Genomic DNA, 13,756 nt, shown 5'->3' on the forward strand with positions numbered 1-13,756 from the left:
AGTGCGATTGTGTAGTGGTAAAATAATTGTCTCTTTTACATTTACATATACGAATCTCTTCTTTTCATAATCAACCTCTATTCTCGATATCAAAATTAATACCAGATACCAAAATTGTAATTTTGCTAAAAAATTAATATCATAATCAAATGGACCCTTTTTTTAAACTAAGCGGTAGAGTAGTAAACTCACCCATTATGGATGGGTAAACTCAGAATCAAATGGGCCCTTTTTTGAACTAAGCGGTAGAGTCACGCTCTTTAAACGCCCAAAGAAATAGGCGTAAGTCATCGGTTCTGAAACTCCTACTCTTGTCTTAGTCTTGATGGGGAGTTTTGAATTTCAAGATTTATTTAGAATATTCAATAGTAGCTAATTCATTAATTGACTCTTTCAAGAGATCAAGGATGTAGTACTGACATAAAAAAACACTTCAAATAGCAATCAATAAAAAAACACCGATCTGCAGAACTGCTAAAACAAGGCAATAACCAAAAGGAATTACTCAATAAGGCCCATATCACAGCGGATATTTTTCACTTTCTAATGCCGATTGTGATTCCCAATACAGTAGTCAAAATAAGTACTAGCAGCTATGAGGGTCCTACCCCGAGCGGAATTCTATCAATTATTTATGCATTAGCAATAACAATAATAAGAACAATAATACCAATTATAAAATATTTAATGAATTTTTTCTAGCAATGTAAATAAAAGAGGTGATTTGTAATATGATAATGAATCCAAATTCTTTATTAATTTTGAAATTTGACTAGCATCACATCGTCCACGGAAATCCAAAACAAAATAAAAAATCAAATCGAATTATAGAATCTCCCTCGGGCTTCAGTTCAATACGTAGGCGACGAAGGAAACAAGCGAGGCACCGATAAGCGATCCAAGGGCGGGAAGAGCGGCGGAGGCGGCGCTGCTCGGCCCAGGAGCGGCAGCGGGAGAGTGAGACTCATCGGAGGCCACAACTGCAGTGACAGCAGCGGCGGTGAAGAGGGCAGTGCAGGCGATGTTCTTCATTTCCATGGCGGATGAGGATGAATTAGGGTTTCTCCGGCGGAAAACTCACTTCTGATTGCGAGGAGAGTGATGGAACCGAAGAAGCCTTAGATTGTTTGCTGATTGCCTGAGGAAGAATGAAGCAGATCGATGGTATTTATATGTGAATCAACATCCTAATTTTGGACTTTTTTTTCTTTTTTCTTTTTTCTTTTTTCTTTTTTGTGGTTAAAAATTAATTCTTCATTCTCATGCTAATAATAGATATACCCTATGAATTCTCATCCAAACAATAAAAATAATATATATATATTTCTATCTCTATTTCTATTATAAATTATAATAAATAAGTTATATATATCATTTTATTTCCAACCCAAATTTTGAGAAATTGAAAATCAAAACAATAAACTTTGGAGTTTATTATAAATATTATTATATGTATATTACAACAGATACTAGGATTATGATATTTAAATTAAAATTATATTTAAAAAATGAATAAAAGGCTGTTATAATATTTATTTAAAAAGATACCTCTTCAAATTTGGAAGAATTAATTTTAAACAAATAATTATAAATGAAAAAATAAATTAATTCTCGTAAAAATAAACGACAAAATTTACAAGAACGGGAAATGAAGGAGGAAGTGGAGACTGAAATGGAGAAAGCTTCTCGATCCCTCCCTCGTCCTGTAGACATCTTTATTCATGAATAAACAAACAAAACGCCTTCCTATCGTGATAAAGTATAAGTAAACTTCGACACGAAGCAGAGCAGCGAAAGAAGGGAAACACGACATACAAATAATCAACCATTGTTTATTACTTTCCATTTCCCAGACCATTAGAAAGAAAAACATTCCTAATTATTACACAGCATCTAAGTTACAATCTACGCTAATGTATGAATCCATATATGCTAAAGCAACAACAACAAAAAATTGATGATATGCAGAAAATTCTGAATCAGGAAGTGATTTGAAAGGGAGAATCTGTAGCTGCTGAACCAGTTTTTGTTGAACATCTTTCATCATTGCATGGAATGAGCAGTCGGTGGAAGGATCGTGTTCGCTAACTCGTCGTTCACCTTCACCGGAAGAGGCGGCATCTGCTTCATTACTTCCGGCATTTCGTTTAAGCTGCAACCATGAAGATTGAAGGTAAGTTCAACACCAAGTTTTTCTGGAAAATTCTGCTTCAGTGAAGGCTTTTAATGCTAAATATCCTGACAGCTCTACTAGTAGCATGAATTCTCATAGCTAAGATTGTAGCAGTGTTAAAGGGTCGGCTTACCAAGAGTCGGAGGAATTAGTAACTGGACGATTCGAGCAAGCTATGCCACGAAACTAATTTATGAAAACAAGAAACCAAATTGATTGGTCTTAATTGCTAAAACCGACCTTTTACTTATGAATTACGACGTGTGAGATACCATATCAGTTGGAGATGGAAATGAGGGATTCTTTATAAGGGTGTGAAAACCTTTCCCTGACAGATGCGTTTTAAAAACTCTGAGGGAAATCCCGAAAGGAAAAGCTCAAAGAGAATAATATTTGCTAGCAGTGGGCTTAAGCCGTTCGAATGATATTAGAACTAGATATCAGGCGATGTGTCAGCGAGGAGGCTGAGCTCTGAAGGGGGGTGGACATGAGGAGGCGTGCCAACAAAGACGCTGGGTCCCAAAAGGGAGTGGATTGAGGAGTCCCACGTCGATTGGAAAAGGGAACGAGTGTCAGCGTGAACGCTGGACGCTAAAGGGGGTGGATTGTGAGATCCCACGTCGGTTGGAGAGGGGAACGGAGTATCCTTTATAAGGGTGTGGAAATCTCTCCCTAGTAGACGCGTTTTAAAAACCTTGAGGGGAAACTCGAAAGAGAAAACTAAAAGATGACAATATGTGCTAGTAGTAGATTTGGACCGTTCAAATGGTATCAAAGCCAAACACCTGATACTGTGCCAACAAGGAGGTTGAACCCTGAAAGGGGTGGATACGAGACAGTGTGCCAGTAAGGATGCTGGCCCCAAAAGATAGTGGACACGAGGCGGTGTGCCAGCAAGAACACTGGCCCCGAAGGGGGGTGGATTGAGGGGTCTCACATCGATTGGAGAAGAGAACGAATGTCAGTGAGGACGCTGGGCTCTGAAGCGGGGTGGATTGTGAAATCCCACATTGGTTGGAGACGAGAACGAAACATTTTTTATAAGGGTATGAAAACATCTCCCTAGCAAACGAATTTTAAAAAACCTTGAAGGGAAGTCTAAAGGGAAAGTCAAAAGAGGACAATATCTGCTAGGGATGGGTTTGGGCCATTACAGCAAGAATGTTCAAGAAAAATAAGGGGAGCATTACTCTTACAACGGGAGGAATAAAACATTACTTACTCGCTCATTATTTTGAGGATGTTATCCCGCGTTTGGCAGAAGAGACCGATATTATCTTGTATCTACATAAAACAAAACATTATTAGTTCAAACATTATGTTGTCTAATCCTATAAAAAAAAAAAAAAACATTATGGCGTCTGGCAAGAATTCATACAAAAATCAGTACATCAACATTCCCATTATCAAATGATCAAATATTTCCAGCTATAGCCACATTCCATGTTTCAGTTTTAGAAAGAATATGCTGGAATGGACAGTTATATATGTTCATATTACAAATATAATCATAGAACCAGTCAAATGAAAGGCTTGGTAAAGGCCATTAAGTGATTTTTAAAAATAAAAAGGCAAGAACTTCTACAGAAGAAGAGAATCAGTGCTCACAGATTCAAACAAATATCCACAGCCCACAAAATTTCACCCCAGGGGAACACAGGGGATGTGAAGTCTCCTCCGACTTCAAAACTTAAATTTCTACTTACCTAGAGTTGTTACAAATGGTATTAGAGCCATACACCGGACGATGTGCCAACGAAGAGGATGAGCTCCGAAGGGAGTGGACACGAAGCGGTGTGCCAGCAAAGATGTTGGGCTCTAAAGAGGGTGGATTGGGGAGTCCCACACCAATTGGAGAAGAGAACGAGTGCCAACAAGGACACTGGACTCGAAGGGGGTGGATTGTGAGATCTCACATCAATTTGAGAGGAAAACGAAACATTCTTTATAAAAATGTGAAAACCTCTCCCTAGCAAACGTGTTTTAAAAACTTTGAGGAAAGGTCCAAAGAGGACAATAATTACTAGCAGTGGGCTTGGGCCGTTACATTTCACCCATAAGCATAACTTGAAAAGTTAATGAAGTTTCAAAATATGAAGGGGTCTTATATAAATGGATTCTCAATGCAAAATAATCATTGGAAAAGAAGTTATAACTAAAAGAAATTAAATGTTAAAATGGAAAGGAAAAAACAAATACTTGCTCGTAAAATCAACTGCGAAAAAGCGGTATCATAAGTATTAGACGACGCGAAAAAAATGAAAAAAGAAGTCTCCATTGTAATTCGGACTCATAACCAACAGTGAGTGCAAATCTTGCTATCCAGTTCAGAAGTTAATATATCAGAGATAGCTGATAGAAAAAATTGCCGATAATCATCTAGAAATGGTTATAAAAATGCTAAAACAACATCCAGACAGCCAAGTTGTTTACCTGAAAAGATGCAAGGTTAGAAGAAATTTGATTCATGGCATGTGCATTCTGTTCAAAAAGATCTCCAGTTGTACCACCAATAGCTGAAACCATCACAATAACCAAATGCAAATGTTATGCACAATATACATTAAGTGGCCAACGAACGAAAAATATGTTCCTCTTTGGAACACGCCTTCAAAAAATATAAGATAGTTTACACCAAGATATAGCTTCGTAAACAACATTGTCGAAAAGTTTTGTATAAGTTTGTGTCTTTTCTGCAAATACTCTCTGATTTCATTCTTTCCACAGGTTCCAAAACAAATTCATAATGAAGGTTTTCCATAGTAGAGCTTTTGCATTCTTGAAAAGGTGGTACGTTAAGGTCATATCCAATAGATCCTTTAATGTGAGATGTCATTCGAATATATTGAGAATCTTTGTCTAGAAATTTTGAGCGTATGTGCATTGCATGAATACTTGGCTTTGTGATTCGTATGTGCATTGCATCACCTTTTTAGGCTAATGTTGTTTCCATGTTTTTGGTAACGTGGGATTTATTGCTTCTACTTTTTCCTCCATGTCCATCAACAAGGATTTTGTAGAAAAGACCCCGTTAGTGCTGAGGAGGCTAGTCAGTGAGTCTCATTTGTTTGACAATACCACAGGGGCAAGGACAAGGCTTAATTCGGCTTATTCCATTGCTTCATTATCCTTTAAATTCCTACCAAGCTTCACGTCCCAGAATTTGTTGACAACACTCCACGTTTCTTTGATCGTGGCTTTTTTGCTATGAGAGAGCCTATACAAAAGTGGATACCTCAGGTCTAGCATGGTGTTTTCAAACCATGGGTCGGTCCGAAATTATGTGCTTCCTCCATCACCCACCCTATGGCAAGTTCGATTGGTAATGAGGGTTTGATGTTTCTTTATGTACTTCCAGGGTCCTTTTATAGAAGATGGAGGGGGTTGATTTTTGTTTAACGTAGGAGTATATTTGGCCTTTATAAGATTTCTCCACAAGGCCTTTTCTTCGTGATGATTCTCCACATCCCTTTGGCAAGGAGAGCTTTGTTCTTGTTCTTTATCGAGAGAAGACCAAGGCCTCCCTTTTCTATTGGGAGGTTTATAATATTCCATCGGTCAAGGTGCGGGCCATCTTTCCACAAGTAGTTTCTGAATAATCTTTCTATATCTACGACCACTTTTTGAGGCATTTCAAATAGAGACATGTAGTAAGTGGGGAGGTTGGATAATGTGGCTTGTATTAGGGTGAGTCGTCCGCTTTTTGAAGTATAACATGATGACCATGTTGACAACATCCAGCTATTAAGCAAAATCCAAGAAAGAAAGTTGATTCTTTTTGGACTTTTTTACTTTCACAAGGAAAAGAACAAATTGTTTGACAATGGAGACAAAATAGCCCATTTGCTAGAGAGAGATTTGACAGAAAATACACCCCAAGCCTCCAAACACTCCATCTCCTTGAATCTTCAAACCCGGGGTAACACTGCCAGCCGTCGGTTGAAATCATTTGTATCCTTATCTTTTAAAAGCCTTCTAAAGATAATTTTCCGAGCAAGACCGAGAGGAACCCGAAAACTTAAAATTGAATCATCGGGAAATGAAGAAATACCGAATAATCAAGGGAAACTAGCATCACCACGCCAAAGATCATGCCAAAACAGAATACTTGAATCATTCCCCATCTACACCTTTGAAATACATCTCCGGGGGGTCCGAAGCCTACAGATATATCTTCTGATTAATAATCTCATTGATATATCTTTTTTTGTTTTCTTCTACCAGAGATAAACCGAAATTTTGTGGATGAGATACATGTCCTAATCCTACTTCTCCAACAGGAACCGACGTTACCGACTTTCAAATTCCTTCCAAGCAATCCCTATCAACTATATCATGGCCTATCGAGTTTAATTACCATTACCTTCCTCTTCCTCCTCTTCTATATCTGGTTCATGAAGGAGGCTAATCCCTTTTCTGGAAAGGATTTCATTGATGGTGTTTTTCCTTCTTTTGGAGGCAACAAGACGATGGAAAAAACAATATTTTTGTCTCCTTCCCACCGTCGTTTAGCCCTGCATTTTCAGCCGCTAGAACATTTCGGCCTTCGTGGCAACAGAGAGAGGCTTTTCTTTGATTGAAGACCTCTACAGCATGATTTCCACAATCCATCATTGGTTGAGGAGGAGAACGAAACACCTTTTATAAGGGTGTGGAAACCTTTCCCTAACAGACGCGTTTTAAAAACCTTGAGAGGAAGCTCGAATGAGAAAGCCCAAAGAGGACAATATCTGTTAGTGGTGGGTCTGGACCGTTACAAATGGTATCAGAGCCAGACACTGGGCGATATGCCAGCGCGGAGGTTGCTCCCCTGAAGAGGGTAGACACGAGGCGGTGTGTCAGTAAGGACGCTGGGCCCTGAAGGGGGGTGGATTTGGTGGGGGTCCCACATCGATTGGAGAAAGGAAAGAGTCTCATCGAGAATGCTAGGCCCTGAATGGGGGTGGATCGTGAGATCCCACAATCCGACATTGGTTGGGGAGGAGAACGGAACACCCTTAATAAGGGTGCGGAAACCTTTCCCTAGCAGATGTGTTTTAAAAACCTTAAGTAGAAGCCCGAAAGGAAAAGTCTAAAAATGACAATATCGGTTAGCGGTGAGCTTGAGCCATTACAGTAACTGTCTTTAATAGTCAATTAATAGAAGCTCCTTTAGTAGCTCACCCAACTAAGAAGTGAAGCAGCCGAACTTTTCAGATTCCAAGCTTTGAATGCAAATTTCAATCTTTCACGCTTTTGCATAAGCCCATGACCAGGCTAACCTGCGGAGGTTTATTTTGCCACCATCAACAGATAGAAGCAATTGAGTGTATTACACCCAGATATTCTCGAACTGAAAGCAGTCACACCCTATTTTACAGCACCGAAACCCAACAAAAACGAATAGTGATCTCTCAAGGTTTTTAAAACACGTTTGCTAGGGAAAGGTTTCCACACCCTTATAAAGGGTGTTTCGTTCTCATCCCCAACCGATGAGGGATCTCACAGAAAGACAATCACACTTCATGATATCATTTATATCTTCAAAAACCCACAGACATGAGTAAAAAATTAGAGAAAANTGAATGGGGGTGGATCGTGAGATCCCACAATCCGACATTGGTTGGGGAGGAGAACGGAACACCCTTATAAAGGGTGTTTCGTTCTCATCCCCAACCGATGAGGGATCTCACAGAAAGACAATCACACTTCATGATATCATTTATATCTTCAAAAACCCACAGACATGAGTAAAAAATTAGAGAAAAAAAAATGGGAGTTAGTTAAGCTATACAGGAGAACAAGCACGGCAGTTGAATAACTATTCTAGGATTTACTAACTGAAAGTCTATTCTTTTCTTTTAAGAAAATTACCTAATGCATATTAATAACAGATCATGAAATTTGCTACCTGATCTTTCGTGTTAAGATAACGAAAAGTGGGAGCTGCAACAGCCCAATACACGTAGTAGTGAAGGAAGAGTAAAGAAACAAAACCTTTAAATGAAACACCATCATCATTGTCCATAGGAATCATAGGCATTCCATAAGGAGGCACATTAGGCCTTGCTGCAACCTGTGCTGACTTCATTGAAGGATCCGATCGATACTCTTTCCTAAAACAAAGAAAATATCATTCCCCATCTCTATGAGCATGCTGGAAGAAATGGCTAACTTAAGTGGGTGTTAATGAAAGGGACTAGTTCCTCATGCAGTTGGTGGCAGTCGTTGGATTGTATCACGTAAAAATTAAGTATCCTGGCCCTTCGAGGCACAGATATAGCAATGTTTCGTTCACTAAAAACTCAACACTGAAACACAAACACAACAAGGTTGTTTTAATGGAAAAATAAGATGTTATGTGTGTGCAGGGTTTCTTTTAACCAGAAACAAATTGATATATGAAAAGAAAGATAAAGTTCAAGGAAACAAGCTCCCATAGGATGTAAAAATAAGAAACGACCAAACCAAAAAGACGAGGGATTCCCCGAAAATACAAGAAACAAAATAAAGCAATGAAGAACAATTGTAAGGGTAGGAGTAGAATCATTGACCTTCAAGATGGTAATTGGTGGTAATTGGACACTTATTAGGTACTTAAAAAGTATAACTAGTGCATATGCTGCATGTAACAAATGAACATAAACCAATAAAAAGAAAACTAAAAAGTGAACCAAAGAGACAGAGAGAGCACAAATAATGCACCAATTATTTACAAGATACCTTTTTATCTTTATTTTTTCTTGATAAATTGTGTTCTTCCTTCCTTCTCTTGCTATTTTCCTTTTTCTGACCAAAATAAGTAAAACAGAAACAGTGAGAGTATAAATAAAATAGAACCAGAAAATGAAGATATAGAAGTTTAAAGATGTCCATAGCTGATGATAGAGTGCCTTAAATGTAACGGCCAAAGCCTACCGCTAGCAGATATTGTCCTCTTTGCGCTCCCCCTTTCGGGCTTTCTCTCAAGGTTTTTAAAACGTGTCAGCTAGGGAGAGGTTTCCATACCCTTATAAAAAGTGTTTCGTTCTCCTCCCCAACCAATGTTGGATCTCACAATCCACCCCCTTTCAGGCCCAGCGTCCTCGCTGGTACTCGTTCCTTTCTCCAATCGATGTGGGACCCCCACCAAATCCACCCCCTTCGGTGCTCAGCATCCTTACTGGCACACTACCTCATGTCTACCCCCTTCAGGGAACAACCTCCTCACTGGCACACCCCCCTTCAGGGAATAGCCTCCTCACTGGCACATCGCCTGGTGTCTGGCTCTGATACAATTTGTAACGGCTCAAGCCCACCGTTAGCAAATATTGTCCTCTATGGGTTTTCCCTTTCGGGCTTTCCCTCAAGGTTTTTAAAACGCATTTGCCAGGGAGAGGTTTTCACAGCCTTATAAAGGGTGTTTCGTTCTCCTCCCCAACCAATGTGGGATCTCACATTAAATGTCATATTCAAATAGACCGACCACAAGGAACCACATAAAAAAAAGTTGATTAAAAAAATCTAGCTTTGGTTGGTAAACAACTTGCAAGTGTCAGGTACAAATTTATTATTTTCTTTTGGGTTAAAAAAAGAGAGAAACATGATTATAAAATCGTTATTTCCTTTTTTAATCCAAAATTGTCAGAAGGGGGATAATCATGTGGATGCATTAACATTCAGACCATTTAAAGACATACAATAAGAATACATATATGTATTTAAACCTACTTTGTTTAGCAAAACCTATTGGAAACAAGAACTTCATGGATCTTCAAGCAAAGACGCATCCAAGGACAAAATCGTACCAATTACCATGCTAATGGTATGCATGATTTCAAGTCAAGTAACAGAAATCTTGTAAATAATTTATATGTTGATAAAGGCAAGAACTGAGAAAAAGAACCGACATTCATCCATCTGCAACGCAAAGCAACATCTCGTACGGTCTTATTTGGTAGCTGCATTGCAATCTTTGCATACCTAATAACACTAGACTCTGCAGCATATCTGTGTCATATAAAAACCAAACCAAGATAATTTACTAAAACAAGTGGAACACCTAGAATACTATTTTAAAAAAATTAGTTAGGTGAAAGGGAATAGGAAAATAATAATAATAAAACTATGCACGGCAGCTTCATCTTCGAAGTCTGGTGTCTAAAACGTTTTCCTGCAGTTACAAGTTCATTTGCTTAGAACGTCTAACCATTCTGACAGTCCAGACAATAACTTGAGAACGGCTTTTAACAATCGAAAAACGTCTAAGGGGTATGATAAAAAAACATCCTCTAAGTCATACAACGATTCATAAGAAGGGCTTTTAACATTACAATTTCATTTGAGACGGGCCTCTAAAATTCCAAGAGTAAAGAACACAAAAAAATTCAACTAGAGCATTTCGAATACAGGCATTGGAGCTCATTCGGCCAGTTTTCTCTACAAGTTTTTTTTTAAAAAAATATTTGTATGTTTGATTGAGCCAGCTTACATGCACCATGATTATTGTTGCCAGACAACCATCTAACTCTACTGCATTTGTAAGATATTAAACTAGGTTGGTTGTCACCATAGCTTGAACTCATTCCCTCTAAACCCTTTATTATATTCATGGCCTATCTAGACCACTAGGTCAACTTATGATGGCTTACACGACACGAATAATTGACATAACTTATTTCCTACACACTCAAGCCACCATTTACTTGTCAACCCTAGCTCCAAATATAGACATTGTTCTCAAGAGGTACGTAACTTCCAGCAAGATGCTTAGGTAAGGCAACTTCTGATCACCAAAGACGAGCCTTCACCATAGTATATAGCATAATATAGGAAACTTTGTCTTTTCAAGTATCATTAAAAGTATGATTCTTGTTCAAAAACAAAAACAGAGGTGGTTAAATGATATGTTGATACTTAGCATATCATTATAACAACAAATATGAGGAAGACATAGAAACACGACAAGGAGATGAGGCACATCTCCTCTCGAACTAGAAAAGAGGATTCTATAAAAGGACATTGATCCATGTTGATAACACTAACAGGAAACAAGAAGTTTTGGGGAGTTTAGCCCCAAAGGAGGCACGGTACGGTTCGGATTTCAAAAACCTCTAATGCTCTCTTTTAAAATTTTATTGTTCCTTCCTATCCAAAGTATAGCTCCTTAGATTTTCATTTAAACCACCAACCCAAAAAAGTCTCCACGGGCACTAACGTTCGCTCTTCATGCATACTGTGAGCCAAATCAAAACACTTGTATAACATGTACCAGCTTGTTGCTGCCAATGAGCATCAAGACTAACAACCGGAGAGATATCTCTTCCAAGTTCAAGTTCCTAATTAACTGATATTCAAGGTGATTAGGAGCCATTTTCCAATAATTCAATGAGAAGCAGCCATTCATCAAATTTCCTGTCCTTTAATTTTCTTCTCAAGTCAACATTCTGATCTAAGCAGATAAGATAGAATCCCTACATCACTGTCACTGATCCTTCTTTAAAGCAATCTACTGTACAAAGACTTGGGTAAATGACACAAAGAAGGAGTGTTTAGCACCCCACGAATCTTCCCGAATTTTGAACTTGCTTCCTTTCGCAATAATGAACGCATAGAACATCTTCCATATGCTTGCATTTGGCAGTGAATGAGTAAGTTTGTTTCCTTTTGGATGAGAGAATTAGTAAGGCCTTTGAAATGTTGACATGGATATCTTTTAACTTTCAAACCAATCACATTGTGACACGTTTAAGAAAATAGAGTAAAAGGTATCATTTCTGCACTCATCTAACCTTTCGTTATTCCACTTTAGCTTTCAAAAACACTTCACAATCATATGTCAAATAAAACTCTTTATGTTAAGCATCCAAGCCTTGTCCTACATATATGGATTCCTTATTCCAATAATTTAGAACTTAGTTTTAAATCCTACACCTTTGGCCCTCGCATTAAGAACAAAGACCTTCCCTCAACAAGAACTTGAACATCTTTGTAACGGCCCAAACCCACCGCTAACAGATATTGTCCTCTTTAGGCTTTCACTTTCGAACTTTTCCTCAAGGTTTTTAAAACACGCCTGCTAGGGAGAGGTTTCCACACCCTTATAAAAGACGTTTCGTTCTCCTCCTCAACCGATGTGGGATCTCTCAATCCACCCCCCTTCAAGGCCCTGCGTCCTCACTAGCACTCGATCCTTTCTCCAATCGATGTGGGACCCCCACCAAATCCACCCCCCTTTGGGGCCCAACGTTCTTACTGGCACACCGCCTTGTGTCTACCCCCTTCAGAGAACAGTCTCCTCATTGGCACATCGCCCAGTGTCTAGCTCTGATGTCATTTGTAACGGCTCAAGCACACCCCTAGCAAATATTGTCCTCTTTGGGCTTTCCCTCAAGGTTTTTAAAACGCACCTGCTAGGGAGAGGTTTCCACACCCTCATAAAAAGCGTTTCATTCTCCTCCCCAATTGATGTGGGATCTCGCAATCTTTGTGCAATTGAAAATGTTGATAAAAGCAACAGACAGAACTACTATCAGATGCCATGTGGTGAGATCCAGATAACAGGGAGCTGCTATTAGTTCAGAGTTCATACTTCAAACGAGCAAATTCCACATAAATTCACAAATGCTTAACTACCAATAATCCCATTCGAAATAAACTACATTAACATATATATTCCCAAAACTCAATAAAAATCAGTTCAGTCCATAGACGTAGCCAGTATGCCAAGGGAAAAACGAGTACAAATTGTTTCTCAAGTCCGAACCACAAATGAATAAGGGCCTTATTAAACACAACTCCGAGGAACAAATCTCGTAATCTAACCATTTAGCAATGAAAAAGGGTGGAAAACTAATGAAAAAGAGCTTGAACTTAAAAGGAAAAGATCAGTAAAAGCAAGAAGCTCAAAACAAGGGGGAAAAAATACTCACTTCTTAAGCCCTTCTTCCAGAGTGACCTGCTCATCAGATGTCCAATCCGTCGAGATACCTGGGTTGTGCTTCATAGCAATAGCCGAGCTCGAATTATCCGCCACCGGCACAGGAGTCGAATTACCATTGCTGGGGTTCCCTCCATCAAAGGAAGACGATGGTTGGCCCGCTTCGTGATGGTTCCCAGATGGGTTAGCCATCAAAACACCCAACAATTTCGAAACCTTTTCCAATCCCAAATCCCAAATCCAAATCCAAGCAAAACCCACCTCCTAAAACCACATAATTGAACGTTGGCTCCCGCCAATTCAGATTCCTTCAACCAAAATCAATGAACCCAGAAGAAGGAAGCCCAAAAAACAAACAAAAACAAACAAACAGTAACCAAAATTGAAGATAGATGAAGCAATCAGTGAAGAAACAAAAAACAAAAAGGAGGGAAACAAATGTGAAAGATTTGTAGGGAATAAGACTGAAGGGAGCTCAAGTAAACTAAACAAAACTAAAGGATGTTGCAGAGACGAGAGAGCAATTCGAGAGAGGGTTTGGAGGTTTGACGTCGGAAGGTGTCAACATATTCGTAAGCTAACGTTACATCTTTTTAACTTCCTTTTTCTTCTTTATTTCTTCTTTCTTCCTTTTTCTCTGTCTTTTTCTTCTTCTTCTTCTTTTTTTTTTTTTTTTTTTTTTTTTT

General features: G+C 38.8%; 1 protein-coding gene and 1 pseudogene across 1 annotated transcript in view; both read right to left on the bottom strand.

Moving 5' to 3' along the window:
- Window positions 1-704: 704 nt before the first annotated feature.
- The window catches only part of LOC111479619 (arabinogalactan peptide 23-like), a 17,838-nt gene continuing 4,786 nt past the window's right edge, over window positions 705-13,756 (bottom strand). Inside the window, exons 2-3 of the mRNA XM_023124375.1 lie at window positions 9,355-9,361; window positions 705-1,138 (exon numbers count right to left, since the gene is read on the bottom strand). Coding sequence (XP_022980143.1) covers window positions 847-1,038 — 192 coding nt within the window. The 5' untranslated portion in view covers window positions 1,039-1,138; window positions 9,355-9,361 and the 3' untranslated portion in view covers window positions 705-846. The remainder of the gene's footprint in view (window positions 1,139-9,354; window positions 9,362-13,756) is intronic.
- On the bottom strand, window positions 1,813-13,668 carry LOC111479620 (annotated as a pseudogene).

This window comes from Cucurbita maxima, unplaced genomic scaffold, assembly GCF_002738345.1.
Source record: "Cucurbita maxima cultivar Rimu unplaced genomic scaffold, Cmax_1.0 Cma_Scf00005, whole genome shotgun sequence".
In the NCBI taxonomy this organism is placed as follows: Eukaryota; Viridiplantae; Streptophyta; class Magnoliopsida; order Cucurbitales; family Cucurbitaceae; genus Cucurbita; species Cucurbita maxima.